The sequence below is a fragment of the Ovis canadensis genome, chromosome 8, assembly GCF_042477335.2.
Source record: "Ovis canadensis isolate MfBH-ARS-UI-01 breed Bighorn chromosome 8, ARS-UI_OviCan_v2, whole genome shotgun sequence".
Taxonomy (NCBI): Eukaryota; Metazoa; Chordata; class Mammalia; order Artiodactyla; family Bovidae; genus Ovis; species Ovis canadensis.
Window position 1 is genome coordinate 12,245,246 of NC_091252.1, and position 22,050 is coordinate 12,267,295.

At 46.1% G+C, this 22,050-nt stretch overlaps 1 protein-coding gene and 1 long non-coding RNA gene across 6 annotated transcripts in view; one reads left to right on the forward strand and one right to left on the reverse strand.

Annotated features, from left to right (window-relative positions):
- The window catches only part of COL12A1 (collagen type XII alpha 1 chain), a 122,030-nt gene extending 108,167 nt beyond the window's left edge, over positions 1-13,863 (reverse strand). For 2 of the 5 annotated variants that reach the window (XM_069598941.1, XM_069598940.1), the window contains exons 1-3: positions 11,665-12,444; positions 8,636-8,743; positions 1,545-1,661 (exon numbers count right to left, since the gene is read on the reverse strand). In XM_069598941.1, the coding sequence (XP_069455042.1) occupies positions 1,545-1,661; positions 8,636-8,708 (190 nt within the window). In that variant the 5' untranslated portion in view covers positions 8,709-8,743; positions 11,665-12,444. Of the gene's footprint in view, positions 1-1,544; positions 1,662-8,635; positions 8,744-9,020; positions 9,087-11,664; positions 12,445-13,682 lie in introns of those variants that run through there. The other 3 variants (XM_069598943.1, XM_069598942.1, XM_069598945.1) reach the window with 3 other exon arrangements.
- LOC138445201 (uncharacterized) lies at positions 8,593-9,492 on the forward strand. Its single transcript, XR_011258748.1, has 2 exons — positions 8,593-8,799; positions 9,263-9,492. It is a non-coding gene; the product is annotated as an uncharacterized lncRNA (long non-coding RNA).
- Positions 13,864-22,050: the final 8,187 nt, after the last annotated feature.

Below are 22,050 nucleotides of genomic sequence, written 5' to 3' on the forward strand. Positions count from 1 at the left end.
GTTTGAGGACTCAAGTATGCCTCTAGATTAAAGATATATCAGAATATCAAAAACAATCTTTCATTGTGTTTGAATACTAATGGTAGATAACAAAATTTTTATAAGTGAGACATAAAGCAGAAAACAATTTAATTTTAAATTATGTATCAGAGAGTACCAAAAGAAAAGGAAGGGCTAAAAATCAACTCAAAGACAACAAACCCCATTGGCTAAAATGAATGTCTACTGGGAAACAGCATTCACTTTTATAGGAGAGGTGTATCCTCCATATTCCAGTGAGGGGTGAGGCATACTCTAAAGGGTAACCATGGTCCTCTGATCTGACTTAACTATCAAATATTTCGAAGCACAGTGTACTGAGCATTTCCTTACTTGCTGACAATTATGTATTTCCTTTTAGATTATGTTAATGCTCAATTCAACAGGAAACAGTAGTTGTTAGAGACTAAATGACTTTTAAAATTCTTAACCATATTAATTTTCATCAAAACATAATCAAGAAAAGCAACAAGCATGACAGAACCCTGAGAAATGCTCCAGGTTAATATGTGGACCATTGCAGAACCAACCAGGGCCCACCATGGGAAAATAAGACCCCAGGGCTCTGCGGGTATGGAGGGTCCCAGTGTTCGTTTCTACAGCCAGTCATTTCCAACATCTGGAAACCAGATGAACTCTTTTTCAACTGCTTTTTGGCTTTGGAATCAATGAAACAGTTAACTGTACATATATTTGGGAAGAGAAGATTCAAGGAAGAAAAAGTAAATGCCTGACCCCTTTTTAAGCTCTTGGATCATATTAAAAACAGATAACAGTTTCTCAATCCCCTGATACATCAGCATTTAAAATCATTGGCATTTTTAAAGGCCATAAGTATGCAAACACAGCTCTGGTGATAAGTTATGTTGACATTATCTATCTCTTCCATCAGCCAATCAAGACCCCTCCCTACCACTTGGCCAGTGCTCATAAAAATGGTTTTCTTCCCATTCCATGTTAGAAATAAAAGTTAGTCAAGAGAGATTGGTTCTCCCTACTCAAACAACATCAAGGATACTGACTCTCAGCCTTAGGATACAGAATTTACCCAGTAAATCCTTGTCTTCCATCATGGCAGCTCACCACGATCCCAGAAGACTGTGTCCTGAGCACCGAAGTACGCAGGACACTGGGCAAAGCGAAACACCTCACTTCATCACTTGTCACTGAAGTGTTGGACAGATTAAGTGATTCAAGAAGAATGTCAAGCAGTGATCGTTCTATTTTATAAAATCAAAGATTACCAGCAATATTCCGATCAGGGGATAAAGTCTAACAGCTTTACACAGCAAACCAAGTTAATAAAGCTAACACTATAAAAATATAAGAGTGGGTTCTGAGCTGGAAATCTGGAGACCTGAGTCCACCAAATATCTTGTGACATTAGGTAAACCCCTCTGGTTTTCTAAATCTTGGTTTCCTCATAATGAAGCAGAAGGTGGGGGAAGGATCAGATTATATCATCTTGGATGTCTGTCCGAAAACCCCAACATCCCAAAACTTACCCGTTGTAGGGTCCACTGTTATTTTGAAACCCACAATTGGATCAGGTGGTATTGCCCATGACATATGAACAGTATTTTCATCTATAATTTTAAAATTCAAGTCTGAAGGAGGTTCAACTGCAAAAAGAGAGAGTTGGTATGTTACACTTTCCAATGTCACAAAATGGTCAATTTAATTAATAAAGAATTGTGTTGAGCAAAGCTTACTAAAATTGTCTTTGCATAAATTTGTTTCCAACAAATATAAAAGATATCTTGTTGGACAAGAATAAAATTAAAAGCTGACACGGTATGACGAAACATCAGAGAGTATACATATTACAGAAGACAGCACAAAACGCTTTGGATTCTTGAGTTGCTAGGTCATCCAAGAATGGCCAGCAAAATCAAGCATAATAGAAACAAATTTGGATACAAGTACATACAGGTACAATGAAATCACATATAATAACCACATATGCAAACAATTCACATAACAATTAAGGAAATTTCAATACATGCTGAGTGGATTTTGAATAAGCATGCCAAATCACAACCTGCTTACAACCACAGAAGTTAAGTTAGAACACTGACAAAACACTTTTTTTTTCATAATATGGAAAGAATCAATGATATCTTGGTTCATTCTCTGCATCATTGCCTTGTTAGTAATTTTTGTTGGGTAATTCTCAGTCTGTGGCAGAGATGAGAAATGTATTTTAATAAAAAGGAAGAAGCACTGTTGGGAAACTTAGCACTGTTGCGTTTTACAAGGAAATATACATTTAAATGTATATTTGTATTCAAATGGACCAATACTCAAAAATAGTCATAAGGAATGTCAATCGTTTATAAATGTATAAGAATGATATACAGGTGTTTATAAAATTAATATTCTGCCTGTTTACACCAATTTTCTGTATGTTTGCAAGGTGTAAACCAACACTTATTTTCCTTTGCAGCAGGTATATTCCATACTAGAAGTGGCATTTTAAGTTAAAATGCCAGTATGGTCCTTTTACAAAAACAATGGTTAATTATGAAAAGACAACATCAATGTATATTTATGGACATTTATTTACAGAACTTAAAGAAACTAGTAAAGCAATCTGAAGACATGACCGCATAAATCTTGGAGAAGTCAATGACAGGAATAATTGAAAAGTACAGAAAGCAATAGTTTACATACAAAACTGTTCAGCATCATGCACATGTCAATGAAATGTTGGCTGGTTTTTAGTTTCCCACAATGAACGAAAGCCTCCATGTACAGTAGTCATTACACAAAGACGGTCCAGAAGTATTTTATAATGATATTCTCCCTGCAGGGCTCATGCCTCATCATGCAGCATTGACTGACTCACTGTCAGTGCATGGTCGATGCATCAAAATGATGACTCTGGAAGCGGGTCAACACAATAAAATGACTTTCTGCCATATTCTTCTGCGTTTTAAGAGTGAACGTATTCCTTGTGAGTCAGAATTTTCTGTTTTGAGAGATTACACTCTCCTTTCAGGTTTTCCTAAAGGTCAATTGAACTGTAGTAGTAGCTTGGAGACATGAGTCATAGAATTTAACTGGGGTTAGGGATTTATGTAATATTAATAGCACATTTTAATGGAAATTATACAAATTAAGCAACCATTTGCTTTAAGGAACTGCTGTTTCCAGCTGTAGGAGATGGCTTTTTATTTCTACTGTATACACTAGTCATGGAATGGATGTTATTTTCCTACTATCCATACACAGGCAGTGAGATTAGACTATTAATCTACATGCATAGTTTAATTATTCAACATTCTGCTGTCTGTAACCGTATTGCGAGGTTTCCCGGTAGCCATCACTTAGTATAACAAGCATGCAACAGATGTTAATAGGACAACAGGTATTAAGAATATCATTATAAAATATTATTTCAGTAGCAATGGCTCAGGACAAATTTAATGCAAAGGCAGACGCAACTGGCCTGAGCATGCTTTTGAAAAATCAGTACATGGAAAAACAGTACCACCAACCTTGCAAGGAAATTGACCTGAAGCAGCAGACACTAGGTTAAAACTGCTGAAGGGCAGCAGCAGCCCACCTTGTTGATTTCCAAATGACCAGGATTCCAGAAAAACTGAAAAATTGACTGTTGGGAAAAGTCTTTAACAATTGGATTTTAAGGTGTTCATAGAAACTCAGATGTGGTACTTGGGGATCAGAAGTAATAAAGGACGGTTGACCAGCATGTGTACAACAGACAGCCCTTTGCACTTTCCTTTTTGCCGCCTTTACCACTTGCAAAATCTTTTAGGCTTGCCATTCTGTGTACTTTGTTTGTTTGTTTTTTCATGAAAAAAACATAATAAAGCAGGTGTGAGTGTGGACCCCCGTTGACTTGAATCAATGCAAAATATATTTTCATTAACTTCAAAAGTCTTCTATTTTATATAAAAGTAATTCACAACTGCCTTTGCATCATTATACACAGTGAATGCAGATGCCAGAAGAGCTCTAAGAAAACTACCCACATAGGGACTGTGATTGTAGACAGTCTTAGTCGTGTAGAATATGAACGGGAACGAAGATAAACAGAAGTGTAATTATAAATGAATAAGGTAGAAATCAGGTATATTACTACATTCATAAAACTAAGTTCTGATAGTGAAGAAACTAAAGTTTTAAATATTCATAACACTAACAGTTTAAGTTCATATTTATGAATAATGCTCTTTGTTATCAAAAGGCTATGCTATCAAAGCTACATTCTGATATATCTTTTCACATAAATTGGCAGGATTTGGGACTTTTTAGCAATGATAATAATAGCCAGCTTTTGCTGAGTGTCTTTTCTATGACAGGCAGAGTTGGTCACTTTATATATTGTCTCTCTCTCCTCTCATGACCACCCAGCAGAGTGGCCTTATTATCTGATTCACAGATGAATCAGTGATATTCAGAAGGGTTAACACAGCAGCAAATAAGCAGCCAAACTTTGACCCCCATAGTCTGACTCCAGAGCATACAGTTTTCTACCATACTGGCTTATTCGATAAGAAATATTTGCATGAAAGATTAACTTTAGAAACCAATATTGATATGAATTTGGCTATTAAAATATACATAAGTATTTTACTCACTCTATGAAAAACCTTTATTTCATGCCTCATCAACAATAAATATGTGCTATTCAGACATCTCCAATTCAGATACAGATAAAGTTTGGTATATTAACTTTACAACTTGTTTAAGCACTTTTAAAACCAAAGTGTCTATCTTGATATATAGTTTGTACAAATCATTGTTATTCATTATGGCACTCAAAAGGAAGATATGTCCAAGAGTTTAAAACAGTGCAAGGATGGATGGACAGGTGGGAGGAGATTAGTTTAATAAGATTTGGTAAGTGTATGAAGTGTATTAAAGATAAGGAAAACCAAGAACAAACTGCTAAAATATCATCTTGATGAACCAGTAAGACCTTTAGTCTAATGTTTGTGATAGCAATACTGAGAAGGGTACTACTTTAATGGTAGAAACTTTGAGAAGCGAGCAAAGTGTAGTTTGACTATATTCAGTAGGCACTAATTTTTATTTTCTGTCCAAAGCTAGTATAAATTAAATGACCTTTGCCATGATACAGATATTTATTTCATTTGTGTTTATAAGATACCAAAAATAAGCAGTTGAAAAGTTCATGTTTCAGACAAGTAATAAATTATTCTGTGCAGATTACCAAATGCATTCTTTCATTACACTGGCTGGGTTGACCCACTGCCAAGCAAGAAACCAGAGCAATGGGCGCAGGCTAGCACGGCCCTGGACTAGACCTGGGTCTTGCCTGTGCCTTGCCCCTAGGTATCACGTTCGTTAACTGAGCCGTTCAGCCTCTCTGGTCCTCATTTTCTCATTTGGAGAATGAGAAAAACTAGAATAGATAACTATACATTCCCATCTAGTTTGAAATTTCTGCTGCAAGTTAGACACAGGATTATAGAAATATGCATTAACTTGCCTCTTAACCTAGACACAAGATAATTAAATCTTATAGCATCTACTCAGTTCTGAATTAAAAATACCCAATATTTCATTATGTATTATGAACTACAAATCAGAGTTACTAAAATTACAACTGTTTTTCATAAAACATACAATCACCTCAAATTTAGATTAATTAGAAAGGTGTCCAATTCTCAGGGAACACTGGCCATTGACCTTTAAATGTTAAGTGTTAAATTTCCTAAATGGCAATTAATGTACAGTATGATACAGGAACCAAAAATAACTCACACATTTTAGATCTTACAGAGAGCTGGCCAAGTTATAAGGTTAATAAAGTCTATGCTGCAGCTAAAAAGTATTAAAAGAAAAAATCAAAAAGAAATAAATAAAAGAAAAAATCATTTCACTCTTATTTCTATGCGAGAAAATACTAATTATGAAAAATAAAGTTTCTTGTATAAGTAAGTAGAATAAAATAACATGACAAAGGTGGTACTCCCTATATTTTAAAAAAAGGATAAATGCAAAAAGTGAATGTCAAAATCTTTTAATTAAAGGTATGGAACTTTCTATACATAAAAAAAAAATTCAGTAGAAATTGATTGGAAAATAGTATGAAGACAAGAGTACAAGTTGGAAAAGGGAAAGAAAAGTTACAATGGCTACTTTAAAATTAAGGTCAAAATGACATCTCAAGAAGCAGGGCTTGCCAGCTGAAGTTTTGAAATGCATCAACAGAAATGATTCAGAGAACTTCTGTTTGCAGCCCATTGTCCCCAGAAACGCCTTGGCTACAAATTTTGTTAGCCCTTCCCAGCCTCCTGGGGCCACTTAGTTGGTAATTAACACTGGACCAGGCCTGTCCAACCCTGGAGCCACAAGCCGCATGCGGCTATCAAGCACTTGAAATGTGGCCAGTCTGGATGAGACGCACTGCAGTGTAAAATACACACCCAATTTCAAAGACTAAATACAAAAATGCAAAATGTCTCACTAATAATTTTTATTTGATTACATGTTAAAATGGCAACACAGTGGATATATTAGGTTAAGTGAAATATGTTGCAAAGACTAATTTCTCCTGTTTCTTTTTCCCTTTTTAATGTCATAATCAGAATATTTTAAGTTGCATGTGTGGCTTGCATTTGTTGCTCACAATATATTTCTATCTGACAGTGCCAAACCAGAGAATGAGGTCCCCTTCAAATAAAAAATCTTATTAAAATATCATTATTAAATGCTGACCTAAGCGGGTGAGAGACCAGAAGCTTAAGAAAGCAAAAGAAAGAGCTATACCATGTGGAAATAAATACAAACTTAAAAGATAATTTATGAGAAATACGGAAATAATCAGTAATGTAGATAGCAAAATGTTCTTTTCAACTGCACTTTGCTAACTATCTATTATCCAATTGAGAACTGATTTTTTTCCACTTACATCATTTCCAATCCAATTCTTGTCCTAAGAATTCACAACTCTTTCTGATTTTCAAATAACTATTTTCTTAATGAGCAATAAATAGGCCACTTTAGTGAATTATCTAAAAATATCTTGAGTGGGGCTTCCAGAAGTTCCTCCAGTGAAATTCCTTCCTAATAACGACATAGAAAGGAACATTAAAAGCACTCTCATCTGAATATTACTTCACAGAAGCCACTCTGAAAAGCCTCTACATCCATGAAGTATTCATCAGATAAGCAGAGCCAGCAAGTTTCCCTTACTTTTATGAACATGCTGTACATTTTGAAGACTCTGCTTTTCCTAATCTTAATTTTTTGTCCTTGCGGTCTTGAACCAGAGAATCGAACACAACAGAAAGTTTTTGGAAAATCTCACTGTTGTCTTGAAACCCTTCTACTTCACCACAACCTCTAAATAATCCTCACCCTCTGAACCCCATCCCCAACTTCCACACTGCCCCACCCAGAAATATTGCTTTTCTCCCTCAACTCCATCAGGAGCATTTCTTTACTGGAAAAAAAAAAAGAGAGAGAAAGAGAGAGAGCATATTTTTAAGTTGTCTTTTATGGTAGTACCCCATTTACCTTGCAGAACAATAAATCTAGTGTGTCAGATCTCCCATGATAACTGAGGAAACAGAGGAGCCTCTACTGGGTTAATATCCAGAAAGGGCTTGTTCCACCAATCCTGACAAACGAAGGCATCAAATGCACACAACAGTAAGAATGAAATAAGGTTGAAAACTTTTAACATTTTCTAAGGGGTGGAGCCTATAGAGCTTTTCCAGACCCTTGGGCCCTGAGCCCATCTCTGAGGCTCAGAAGACTGAGCGCCCAGGGATGATGCTGGGAGAAGGAGGGTTGGAGGAGGTGATGCCGGGTGTGCCAGGCTCCCACCAGCTCCCTGGGTTGAGAACCTTGGCCCAGACCCAACCTGTGCTTGAGGGGCTGGGGCTGGGCTTGGGCCAGGCGTCCCCGGGCGCAGCGAACCAAACAGGGACAGCAGCCACCCCACCGCACCCCACCCCACCCCACCCCCACCAACCCGGCCACTGCCAACACACCGCGGGTCCCGGATCGCTACCGACCACCCACTCCCGGGGCGATCTGCCTGCTCACGTGCCCGCACCGCCCGCCTCGCCCACCGGACTCCCCACAAAACACACAGAGGCGCAGAGCCGGCGCTGTTGGAGTCTTTTATTTGGTGCTGTCACCGAGGCCGCGGCCCCGAGCCAGGGGCTCCCCCAGCCACGCGCACGAGCGAGCGCGCCGCGCGCTCCGGGGCTCCTGGGTACCACCCTCGGGGCGTCCGGTCCGTAGAGCCGGGTGCAGCCGTCGCCCCCTCCCGGACGGCTGGTCCTCGCTCCGAAGGCGGCAGCGGCGGTGGCGGTGTGGACAGCACACCGCAGAGACAAGCGCAAGGAGAGCACACAGCACTGTACGGAGCAGAGGAAGCGGAGGACGGGAAAGAGCTGGACCTGAGAGCTGGGAGGTGGACGAACCTCAGAGAAGGGGGCGTTTCTCCGAAGCAGAGAAACCCCGGGAGAAAACACACGAAGTGCAGGGGAAACAGATGGAGCAACAGTGGCAAGAAAGGTTTGCTTTTTTTTCTTTCCTTTCTAGACTTCTACCTTGTCACGGGGAGAAGGAGGGAAAAGCCTTTTACCTTCTGCCTCGATGGAAGACAGGAGCAGGGCCGCGCCCAGGGCGGCGAGCGCTGGGGGAAGCCTGGTCCGCATGCTCCGCCTCGGGGCTCACAGCCACATGAAGGGATCTGCCGGAGGAAACAGTGACCGCATCAGAACCGGGTCCGGGCGGGCCTGGAACCAGGTTAGAACTGGAGCCTGGACCCGGGCCAGGACCCGACCCGCTCTGCCTTAATAACCACAGGGCCCAGCCGGGCAAAGAATGGGCCCTATTGTGGAGCAGTGGAAGAAGTCAAGTTCGTCTGCAGCAGTTCAGTCGGGGCACTGAGAGCGAGTTGAAGTTTAAAGAGGGTCCTGTTTGCCTGGAGGCCGGACCTGCTTAGCATCCCCGGTGAAGGGCCTTACCAGGCCCCACATGACTTCATCCTGCCTGGGTGATGGCTAATTCAGAGATCATCTTATCCCTAAGTCAACTAAATGTCTCTTCCAGCTGGGGTTTTTATTTGGCCAGGTTTTTTTTTTTTTTTCCTAGCTGCGGAACTCTTTAGGTAACTGTATTTTAGTGGTCTCAGGGTAATTTGGAAAAGTATAATAAACCTCTTTTACTCTCTTTTTTTCTTCATTTTGTTCTGCCTACAAATATGCAGCCCTTGAAGGTCTGAAATGGATTATACAGAAACATGTACAGCCCAAGAGAAACTTGACCCTCCTGCTAGCTGTGTTGTCTTCACATCTGATAAATCTTTCACTCAAGATGAGGAAAAAACAACTCTGAAATACATAATAAAAGGGAAAGGCAATCGAAGGGACAAAGCACTCTTGTCTGTTTTCCCAAGATTTTTTTAAATAAAATTCTCAGTGATGATTACTCTTCTCACTTAACTGTTCATTTATTCCAGAAGATTACAGGTTTACATGCTCCAGAGGAGAATATATCCTACTCTGATTTTTCCTGATTCTGTTAACTAGGCTATTAATTCCTTCAAGACAAGGAAACTTATTCACCTTTTGTGGCAAATAACACATAGTAAGTAGGTGCCTAATCCATGTTGGTAGAAGGAAATCTGAACTATTCTAAGGTCCAACTCAGGAACAAAAGCTACCAGCGATGAATTTAAAAGTGGGAGACTGCCAGAGGCAAACATAAAAAGAGTTGATTCTGAGATACATAAATTATTGTAAGGCAACAGACCAGGCCTCTTGAAAAACGAAGTCATGCTTGGGAACCCAAAAAGAAGCCAAAGGTTGAGCCCTCTTTGAGAAAAGAAACTGACAAGCTCCAACCGTGTCTTTCCAAATTATTGGCATGATGTATCAGGGCAGCTTTCCTGGGCCCGAGTGTAAATTGCATTTTAAATGTCTGATGAACAGGCTTGCCAGATTGCCCGGAGCTCCTTTTTATAAGCCAAGATTAAAATTTTCCCGCTGCTCTGGAGATCCAAGGACTCTAGCAATTTCTTTCTTCCTGCTTAACAGTCTGACATGTCTAACCCTCTTCTACATCAGTAAAAGGCAAGAGGTGAGACCGGTCCATTGTTCCCATCATCTGGCCTTAACTTCGCTATAATAATTTCCAACTCAGTTGGCAGTCGTGCTCACGAAAAGTTAAAGGCTGACAATCGACCCACCGAAAAACTGTGTGCAGATTTTTTTTTTTTTTTAAACCGCTGAACTCGCTGTAAAAGTTGTGGCAGGGCTATTGCGGATCTAGAGCGCCACTTATCGGCTGTCTTAACTCAGCGGCACAATGGATCCTATCTCGTCGCGGTATCTGAACATAAAGTCAGTTCAGCCAGCCAGGCAGGCATTACACCCATGTTTAAAAAAAAGAAGAAGAAAGAAAAGTTCTCTCTCCTTTTAGCCCAAACATTTATCTGAATGTTCAGCAACACTTCATTGAGCATTCTCAGACACAAAAAGTCTGAAATCGGCCGCCCCTACGTGGCAGCGGGGCCTTTTCACATACTCATGAATGAAAACCAGTAGGGCGGGCGGGGGCGGGGGGCTGGAAACTTGGATTCATCTCCTTGGGCCAACTAGTCCCTTCCCCCCACTCCGCTGGAAGAGCCCAATTATTGCCAAGTTTAAAAAGGCAATTGCACCCCCACCCCCACCCCGAGGGGTCCCTCCAGATTGCCTGCGCGTCACCTACCGCCGACCTAACCCACTGAATCCTCGACATTAGTTACCCAAGGACCACCAAGTTTAGCGGTCATTTCCTTTCTGCCCCATCCCTCCCCGGCGCGCCAGCACGCTTTAGAAGGCCACAGAATCGGGTTGAGGGAAAGGGAAAGGGGTCCCCGGCAAGCCCCGCAAGAACCACCTGCGGCCCCTAAGGGTGCCTGGCGCGGTGTACCTCTTCTGCTCCCTGGCTACACTCCCCGCTCCCTAAAACCCTCTGCGACTCCTACACTGTCTAGGACAGAGGATGGAAACTCGCGCAAAGGTTCCACGACCCTGAGGAGGGCCACCCCGTCTAGCCTGGGGGAGAAGCTGGGTAACGTCGGGCCAAAGCCAAGTCCCCAAGAGCTGAACTAGCGCCCACCCACCCCCAACGGCGGGATGCTTTGAAACGCGGAGGAAGGAGCTGGAACACCAGCCCCGGAATCTGTCTCCAGATGCCAAACGCGCCAGCGCAGCCTCGAAGAAGGGTCGGCGGGCGCTCTAAAGAATTCCGCCCCGGGAGTCACCTTTCCTGCACGCCGGCAGCCGCGAGGCCAGAGGCTCCAGGACCCCGCGCACCCCTCGTCAATTTCAACCAAGCATCTATAGACGAAATGCCTCCCCCAGCTGGAACAGTGAAGGGGTGCTTTACTCACGCACAGCCGCCCGGCATCCTCTCTTGAGAAAAAAACTACATTTCTTTCCCCCTTCATGTTACACATGAACCCCCAAAAATATCTCCGAGTAGCCCAGGCGCACGTTCCAACGGCCCCCGCTCGGGCTCCTGAATGGCTCAGAGCCGAGCGAGGAAGGGGCTCGAAGCGAGTTTCCCCAGATCTCTTTGGAAGGGACGAGGCGAGGCGGGGAGGCTAGCAGCCAGACCGACCTGAGGCGGTGGTGACCGAGGTAGCGGCGGCGACAGCGGCTTCCCGGCGTCGCGGAAGCCGGCGCTCGGTGTGACCCCCGCGCACGCCCGGGCGGTCGGCGCTGCGCTCCGGGCGCACCTGGCGGCCGCGGAGAGGGGGAGCGGCCGCGGGGCCGCCGGGGAGCCGGAGGCGGTGGAGCCCGGGCGGAGCGGCGAGCGCGGCCGGACGGGCGGAGACGGCCCGGGACCGCAGCTGCCGGCGCGCGGACGCGTCTGGGTCGGCTCGCCTCGGTCGAGTGGGAAGAGGCTCCGCGCCGCGGGCTCCTTAATAGAGGGCTGTTCCCAGCTCTCAGTTTACTCGGTTACGAAACGCCTGAGAAGGTGGACGGCTGCCACGGGGTGATGTATGCTCCTCCGGCGGTGGAGGTCTACTTTTGGGAACGTGTGCATACTTCGAGCATTCCTGCGGCGTGAGGTGGCGATCGCCGTAGTAGCAGCGCCCCGGCGGGGAGGGGAGAAGGGGAGGGGGCAGGGGCGAAGCCGAGGAAGCAGGGAGGGGCGGGAGGGGAGACGACAGCCGCGGCCGCGTTCCCTGCCAAGGGAATCCGCTCACTCCTCCGCTTGCGGCGGGCTGCGAAGCTCGGGTTTCCCTCTCCGGGCGATCTTCTTTAATAAATTTGTTTTTCTAAATTAAGGAGGGAAGAGGGAAGTAGCGACTCTCCTGTATAGAACTGCAAGAATGTGACCGACCCCGCCCCACTGCTAGCCCCATCCCCCACCATCGCCACCCGCACCTTTCTCCCCATCCGTCCTGGGGTGCACTTAAAACCGATTTACAGCGTTTCCATTAACTAACTGTCTGCGCACGCGGCGCGCCTTCTGTCTTTTTCAATCTCGGGCGATTGGAAACCCGGATGGCCGCCTGCGCCGGGCTCAGCGGTGGGATGGCTTTCCCAGTCCTGTCTCTGTCTCCCCCCTCCGGTGCTCCGGGACGGAACTGGGAGGCTTCATCTGAGCCAAAAGAGAGGGCGAAGGAATGCTATGAAACCTAGGGATCCTCCGAACTGGAAGCCGGCTCGGGAACAAGTTCCATCCGCCGTCGAAATGTCTCACTTGAGCCAGAACAAAACTTGATTCCGAGTCGAGGCTTCGGAAAAAAAAGCTCTGCCTTTCAAACCCCGCGGGGTCAAGGAGACGGAGGGAAGTGAGTTCCCCCCCCAACCCCCACTGCTGGGAGCTGGCGGCCACATGGGCGCTCGTGTTCTGCCAGCGCCTTCTCCAGGTTTGGCCGCCCCCTCCCCGCTCTGCGCCACCTCTTGGCCCCGAGCGGGGCGCCTGGCACTGAGGGCTGCCAAACCGTATTAGACGCACGGGAGGAGGTGAGACACTCTTACACTGTGGCATCCGAAAAGCGCTTCGGGAAACGTTCGAGTTACACACGTCAGTGCGCTCAGCGCAAGCCCTGCGCCTTTTGGCCTCTAGGAGCCCAGGGGTTAGTCTGCCTCATTTAAGCTACCGGGGATGGAAAGAGAGCGCGGAGGGGAACGCCGCAGCGCTGTCCCTGAATTCACCGCCCGCAGTAGAGGAGGAGGCTGAGTGGCCAATATAACCTCTTCTCCCTGTAAATTTGTCTCTCGCCCCCCCCCCCCCATGCCCCGCCAACCGGGCTCCATAGCCTCCGAACTTGCCTTCAGAATGGCAAGAACTCTCAGGGCGAGCGGTCCCCTGCACTCCGCCCCACGCACAGGCTGCTCTAGAGGAAGCCAGAGAGAAGACTGGGGCGAGGGAAGACGGGAGGGGGGCGCGGGGATGGAGGAAAATGGGAATCGCCACCTCTGCACATTCCCCGAACACACACAGCCCACTGGAAGTCCAGCTGGGAGCTCACACAAAGAGCCCACACATGCACAGTGCGCAGGCCTTTTCCCCTTCAAACTCTCACAGCCCAAGTGTCTGGCACAAACCTCCAGCGCCCCAGGCGTGAATAACCCAACGTGAACACCCCAGTGCGCGGTGATCGCCAGGGAAGCAGCCCTTACCCTCACTCTGTCTCACTCCGCTCCTAGGCGGGTGGCAGCCTTGGGGATAGAGCGGGGAAGCAGACAAGCCCCGGCACCCACGGCTCCGGGCACCCAGCGGTGCTGCCGGTGGCCTGGAACTGCCGGGGATGCCCCTGGGAAGTCCACACCTCTGTCTAGAAAAGGAAAACTGCTCTCTTGCAAGTTAGCCCAGGCTGGCTGGAGTTTTCATTTCGCCCGGGTGGAATGTGTGTGTGTGTGTGTGTGTGTGTGTGTGTGTGTGTGTGCGCGCGCGCGCGCGCGTGCATTCGAGCGCGCTCTTTTTCATTGCGTACCTTCTTAAAGTTGTGATGGCGAGGTTGCCTAGGAAGCTACTTAACCTAGGTGTTGATATTTGGGGATTAAACAAGAGTTCTCCGCTGTTGATTTGACTCAGAGCTGCAAATGCATCTAGCAGCCCGCGGATCGAGCCGGGGAGCGGAGCGCAGAGGCGGGCTTCCCCTTCTGGAGGCTGGAGGCGGCAGGGTCTGTGGAAGGGGCGTCCGCCCAAGACCACGCTCCTGTCGGCGGCTGGGGACCCTCAAGGCAGTCCTCGCTGGCTCAAAGCAGTCTCGTTCCCAAATTTAGGTTTAATACACTCGAGAATAGTTGCTGCAAAGAAGTATAGGTAATGGAAACCACCGGCTGCAAAAGTCCTCTCTCCCCTTGAGGAGAAGGTTGGGGACACCCGGGTCGGGAAGTGCACAAACGCGCATCCATAAACTAATCCAAGCACACGCACACCTGGGGACACGAGTGCAATTCAAATGTATCCAAAGGCGCTCTTGGGGAGAAGGGGGAGGGTTGATCCCCGCGGGCGGTCTGCACTGTTTGGCCCCAGGGTGCCCTTTTGCTGGGCTCCCAGTATGGTGAGCTGACAAATGTTAAAAAAAAAAAAAAAAACTTGTAAACCATCTTCCCCTTCAGTAGTGCGTCCAGTTCTTAATACCCGCCTTGGAACCTGTTAGTTTTTGCAATAAATTGATGATATTTATGGATGAGATGGCTGGATGGCATCACCGACTCGGTGGACATGAGTTTGAGTAAACTCCGGGAGTTGGTGATGGACAGGGAGGCCTGGAGTGCGATTCATGGGGGTCGCCAACAGTCGGACACAACTGAACGACTGAACTGAACTGAACTGAATGATATTTATCAACTGAGGCAGCGCCGGTTGGATTTATCGTGCTTGCTTTGTTTTTTCCCCCTGGCTTTTATTCCTCGGGCTGCATCCCGGAATCTCCCTCACCTCACTCTTCCCATCCACTGCTCCCACCTCTTCTCCCTTCGACTCCTGGGTTCCTGGCGGGTCCCGAGGTTCAGATTTCTTGTCCGACAGCGCCGTCTAGCGGTCAGCGCGGTCCCTGCCGTCTAAATTCCAGAACGTAGACACATACAGGCTGCAAGTTGACGGGTATCGGCGAGTTTTGGGAAAATGTGTCATCCATGGATCAGACTCCCAGGATTGACTGAGAAGCGAAGCGACAGGACGGAGGAACGTCTGTGGAGGTGACATAAATTTTCTGTGCGCCCATGAAGTAATCGTCTTTAGAAATTCTTGCCTCCCAAGCTGCTGAGAGGTTCAGGTCAGTGGAAGGCAAAAGAGGAGGTGCTAATTTCAGGAAGAAGAGCAGAGTACAGCTCCATTCTTAATTTATAAAAGCACAAAAGCGGCCTCCTCGGTGATTTGCTTGAGGTCAGCACAGCCGGAATTCCCGGCCGTAGGCTAGAGTTGTCTCCCTCGCAAGTTCTTGATGACTTCCTTTGTGGGAAGGAGAGACCTGGGCTCAGCCAGCACGGATGCTCCAGCTCTTAAGCTGTGTGCAAGCTGTCCCCAGAGTGAGCCTTTAAGGGTCTTGGTGAAGAAAGCCCTTGCAATTCCTTTGGGAAAGAGCTTCCCTGGTGGATCAGTCTGTAACGAATCCGCCTGCAATGAAGGAGACACGGGTTCTATCTCTGGGTAGGAAGACCCCTGGAGAAGAAAATGGCAACTCACTCCACTATTCTTGCCTGGAAAATCCCATAGACAGAGGAGCCTGGCAGGCTGCAGTCCATGGGGTCACAAAAGTTGGATAGGACTTAGTGAATAAGCCACCACAATCACCAAGGGTGTAAAGAGAGGAGGCACCTGCATGGATTCTTAAAAAAAGGTATCCAAATCCTCTCCCTTAGATTGGGGTTCTCTAGGCAAGTTGCAGAGAAGGCAATAGCACCCCACTCCAGTACTCTTGCCTGGAAAATCCCATGGACAGAGGAGCCTGGTGGGCTGCAGTCCATGGGGTCGCGACTGAGTGACTTCACTTTCACTTTTCACTTTCATGCATTGGAGAAGGAAATGGCAACCCACTCCAGCGTTCTTGCCTGGAGAATCCCAGGAACGGGGGAGCCTGGTGGGCTGCCGTCTATGCGGTCGCACAGAGTCGGACATGACTGAAGCGACTTAGCAGCAGCAGCAGGCAAGTTGAATCACACCAAGCAGAGCCTTGCATGTGTCTATAGAGGCAAGCTCACAGTAGTGGATACAAGATAACTACACAGAGGCTTACCCCTCAAAACTCTATCAGGCAATACCTGGGGCACTTGAAAAATCCTTGTGTGGCCATCCGTCCCCTCAAATCTCCCAAGAGATTTTGCCTCCAAAATGTTTTAACATTAAAATTGCAAAGCAGCAGTATATCAACTGAGTCTCCGTGTGCCTAAAGCTGTGGGCATAAGTTGAGTGAGTTACTGAATAGCTGATCTCATAGAGAACTTTCACTTCATTAAGCAGTTGTTCCGCAGGCAGGTGCTTTGGAAGACAAAGGCAGGAGGCACCAGTAATTGGAGAGGTTCACTGTCTAACAAAGGCCTGCTAAAACAGCCCTAAAGGCAGCACTTCCTCTCAGGACTGAGGATTTAACACAAAGCTGGGTTTCACACTGACAGTTCACCTATACTAAGGATAGGTGTTCAGTGGGGCCATAACAATGGAAATTTGCAGTGACTTAAAGGGATACACCAATCGCTGGATCTGGGTAAGGATCCTGCAGGTAATGGCCTCAGACCCAATGGCCTGGGGGTCTTACCCAGATCCCTCTCCCTTATGTGGTGAACATTATGCAAAAGAAAAAAAAAAAAAAGCATGACGCAGCAGACAGACCCATACCAGGAGGAAGGAAAGCTGAAGGATCAGAGACCAAAGGCATTCCTGAAGGAAGGAAGAGGGAAGCCATGTCTTCGTGCCATCCTGAAAGGCTTTGCTTCCTCACAAAGGACTATTTCAGGGGAGCCCACAGGCTTGGTGCTGCTTCTCACTTTCATTACAGAACCCCCACCCCCACCCTGCCCCGCCACCTCCATCAGAGGATGAGCAACTCTGGAGCAGAAAACAGTAACTCATCTTATTCATTATATTCAATGTCACAAGGTCAATGTCACATGACCTCAAAAAGTTGCGTTGTATGGAAAGCTGTGAAACCAAAAAACCAGTGTATCCAAATACAGCGTCTGTTTGGGATGAACCCTTTAGCTTTAATGAAAGTCAAGTGCTGCGGGAAGTGGATTATTTGGTTAGCTCTAAACTCGTTAAACAAAGTGTAAAAGATGGAAGACAATACATTCTCTTAAGCGTTCAGAAAGCAACATTCTCCCACTCGCTTTTTCATTTCCATAAGACTCAACACTGTTTGAGTCATCTTTAGACCTCAAGGGACTGGGAATCTATTTAGCTTGCAACTGTCCAAGTAACAGAAGGTCCAGAACTTCTAGCCAGGTCACTGAACTGTGTGTCAGCAGTGAGGACTGTGTGCTTGACATACTTTCAGATTAGTGGAAAAGTGTGAAAAATCATAGGAACCCAATGCTCAAGATTTGGTCTCGGCCTTCAAATGCACTGCACAGTAGAGTGACATGCAGTGATGATGAGATTGTTGCAGGAAGGGGGACCCCTTCCAGCGCCCGAAAGTGGGCTCTAGAACACTCGGAAGTGAATTGTCGGAGGAGACACACGTGCTGACAAAGCAAGAGATTTTACTGGGAAGGGGCACCTGGGTGGAGAGCAGCAGGGTAAAGGAACCCATGAGATCTGCTCCACCACGTGGCTCGCAGTCTCGGGTTTTATGGTGACGGGATTAGTTTCCGGGTTGTCTTTAGCCAATCATTCTGACTCGGTCCTTCTTGGTTGGTGGTGCACGCCTTGTTCAGCCAAGATGGATGCCCGGGAGGAGGATTCTGGGAGGCAGCTGGACATGCGGTGTCACTTTTTTGACCTTTCCTGAACTCTCCCGGTTGGTGGTGGCTTGTTAGTTCCATGTTCCTTACCAAGACCTCCTGTCCTATAACAGCTCATGCAGATGGTTGCTATGGTGCCTGGCCAGAGTGGGCAATGTCAATCAGTGTGCTTCCCCTAACAAAATCACAGTCGAAAGAGAGGTTTCATTGGCCTCGCTTCCCTGGTGGCCCAGACAGTAAAGTCGTCTGCCTGCAGTGTGGGATCCCTAGGTCAGGAAGATCCCCTGGAGAAGGAAATGGCAACCCACTCCAGCACTCTTAGCTGGAAAATCCCATGGTCAGAGGAGCCTGGTAGGCTACGGTCCAGGGGGTCAGAGAGTCAGACACGACTGAGCAACTTCAGGTTCAGTTGGAGCTCCTGTGCAGAAAGAAGTGTAGCCAGACGAAGGCTCCACTTGATAATACATTTTATACACCTACTAATTCACTTAGCTAAATGTATGGTGCACAGACACCAGGTATTCAAAGCCAAGAGCTCAAATTTAGGATGGTCCTGCTGTGGAATGCGCCCCCTGGTGGAGAGAGGGGAAAAGGCGGCTATTGCTGATCAGTGAGCGTGTGCTCAGGCCCCGAGACCCGTGCAACTCTGCAACCGCATGGACTGGAGACCACCAGGCCCCTCTGTCCATTTTAGGCAAGAATACTGGACTGGTTTGCCATTTCCTCCTCCATAGGATGGCCCCAACCCAAGGATCGAACCTGAGTCCCCTGCGTCTCCTGCACTGGCAGGCAGGTTCTTTACCACTGTGTCGCTCAGGAAGCCCTGTCTGATCAGACGCATCCTTCAATCATTTTACCGTGAACTTTCACTCAGCAATTGCTGTTGCTCTAGCCATGATGTTCACTGGGAAGGGTGGGAGAATTTTTTCCTTAAGACAAATCAAAAGAAGTCTTGTCCATAAATAAAACAAAAAATTTAATGTAGTAACAGAGACTAGAAACAAACATAACCAACAGTCAAATGCTTCAAGAGAGGTCTGGAGATTCTGTCATTGGAAGCTAAAAGACCAATATGAAAAATATTTTGGGTAGAAATACATAGTACAGAGAAACAAGATAACTGACATCACAGGAAACAATCAACTCAATCCATGATTCAGAATATTCCACAAGAAAAGAAATTTTTTTGCGCAAACCAGTTTCTCTATAAATCAATCTTTCCACAAACCAAAGACAAGAAAAATGGGGAGGAAAGAGTGGATTGTTATGAAAAAGTATTTAGGATACTTTTTCTAATACTAAAAGTAACAATAACAATGACAACAATAGTTGGCAAGAAATGGGAAGGGTCTGGAGTTTTATCTTACTTGCAGGCTAACCAGTTACCCAGCTGCAGTTTCATGGGTGCTGGCAGAAAACCCAAGGAACCAGACAAAGGAATATATTACTCACAGCAGCAGCAGTAGCCAGAATAGGGTGCTTCGCAAGGTTCCCTAAGCTCCGGTTCCCACTGGGTGATGCAAGGAGAGCCAGCAACCTCACATTCACAGTAACTGCATTGCAGAACCCAAATCTGAGCATGGGGAACCCAAGACTTTTACAAGGACAGTAAGCCTGTTTGACTTTTGCCTTGAAAAGAGACATTATATTTGTTATTCTGGACAGTAAACAAACTTGCCCTTTGCTCTTCCAAAGCTGCTAGTGTACAAACACCCTAGAAGGGTGTTCCTCATCTGGAACAAAAGCAGTCCCCCTCCTGGTGCCTCTGCTCAAAAGACACGCAAGACACAGGAGAGACCCACGGAGAAATGGCTCAGCAGTAAGAACTATTGGGAGTTCATGGAAGGGAGAAAGCCCTGTGTCAAGACAGTCTCTGAAGAATTTCTGGAGGAGGAGACTTTAAAGGACTAGAACTGAGCCTTCCTAGCACCAGATTCAAAACGAGAAGCTGAAAAATGAGGCAAGGTCAGAAAACGACTTGGGCAATAAATAAAGCTGAGTTGTTTTAGCACAAAGTGTGTGAACGCAATTTGGAATAGCAGTGGAACTTGGAAGTAGCTGTGATTCTGCATTTAATCCTTTAAATGTAATCGTTTACAGAGTGTATTCCAGACAATGCACAAAACATTTTGAACATATTAGTCCCCGAAATCTGAGTTTTCTGTCTATGTTGTAGATGAGAAATTGAGGCTCAGAAGAGTCGAGTGATTTGCTAGCCAATTTTGGAACCCCAGGATCTAAATTCAGTTCTCTGATATCTAAGCTTATGGTCTTTTCTATTATATGAAAATCAATGCTTGTTAAAGAAAAAATGTATTATAAAAAAAGCTTAATCTGGCAATGGAGCTTATGGTAACTTGCTGGGAAGACAGCCTCAAGCCAGGAGACCAGTTGGGGGAGGAGGGTCCATGTTAGAGGCCGGGTAGGAGAAGCAGAGGGTCTCCATCACGGTGCTCACAGCAGTGGTGGGCAAAGAGGAAGACGACTGGCTGGAGGAAGTAAGGATGGGAAAAGCAGTTCCTCCAGGCAAAATCAGATGACTGGAAAAACGATGAAACCTGGGAAAATTAGGGAAGTGAGGCAGACAAGCTAGCTTCAGGAGGACAGGACACATGGATTAGACGTGCCTTCTATATAATCAAAATCCTTGTAGGTTTTTTCCTAATAATGTTTATTGGTAACTTTCTCAGAGAAGGCAATGGCACCCCACTCCAGTACTCTTGCCTGGAAAATCCCGTGGACGAAGGAGCCTGGTGGGCTGCAGTCCATGAGGTCGCTAAGAGTCAGACACGACTGAGCGACTTCACTTTCACTTTTCACTTTCATGTATTGGAGAAGGAAATGGCAACCCACTCCAGTGGTCCTGCCTGGAGAATCCCAGGGACGGGGGAGCCTGGTGGGCTGCCATCTATGGGGTTGCACAGAGTCGGACACGACTGGAGTGACTTAGCAGCAGCAGCAGGTAACTTTCTATTGTATTAATAAGATTAAAAGGATTTCTCTGGTAGCTCAGCTGGTAAAGAATCTGCCTGAAATGCAGGAGACCCTGATTCAATTCCTGGGTCAGGAAGTTCCCCTAGAGAAAGGATAGGCTACCCATTCCAGTATTTTTGAGCTTCCCTGGTGGCTCAGATGGTAAAGAATCAGCCTGTAATGTGGGAGACCTGGGTTTGATCCCTGTGTTGGGAAGATCCCCTGGAGGAGGACATGGCAACGCACTTCAGTATTCTTGCCTGGAGAATCCCCATGGACAGAGGAGCCTGGTGGGCTACAGTCCATTGTGTCATAAAGAGTGGGGCGTGACTGAGCAACTCTACACAGCACAGCACAGTATCTCAGATACAAACATGAATCCTTTTTTTTATTTTTTAAGATAGAGGTGTATCCTTCTCTCTTTTTTCGGGATTTTGCAAACTGTGAAAAACTAGGAGTCACATTTGCACTCTGAGACAGGCAGTCATTCAAAAGGAAAAGAACGGCATTGTTGGGCCTTGGCCTCCTGCAAGCTTGTTCATGGGTGGGCAAACGCAGAACACTGCTTGTGACACAAAAGCATCTGGAAAATGCTGAAACAATTTCTCCATCCTCCCCCTGTCTATCTGCTGCCTGAGTATTGGACTCATCAAGCTGAAAGTGAAGTTTTCACTTCTTGTTTAAATCGAGAAAATAATCACTTCAAACTCACATATGGCCTAGCTTTGCCTTTAAAAAAGAAACTATAGTTTTATTTATTGAGTGGCTTCTTTTTTTTGCAATTTTGGGGTTTTCTTTTCTGGTAGCAGCTTTGGAGCAAAACCACAAATTGCACCCAAAATAAAAGATTCTGGTGTTAGAACACTGAAGACTTGTGTTTGAAACAGGGATGTAATTAAAACACTAAGGATTTCGGATTGCATGCATGTGTTTTTATTATCATGTTTCTGAAATGAAGTCTTGGACTCTTACTATTTTGATTACGAGCTATGAAAGTGAAGTTGCCGTGTCTGGTTCTGCATTTCCGAGCAGGCTCCAATACTGTTTAAGTGCTGGCAGCTGAGGTGAGGATCTTGGCACAAGGATCATGGGCTTTCACAGGGTGGTCACGGCGTGGGCTCAGTGGTTGGCTCAGCCATACTCCTTCCACTGCTGCCACACTGCATGG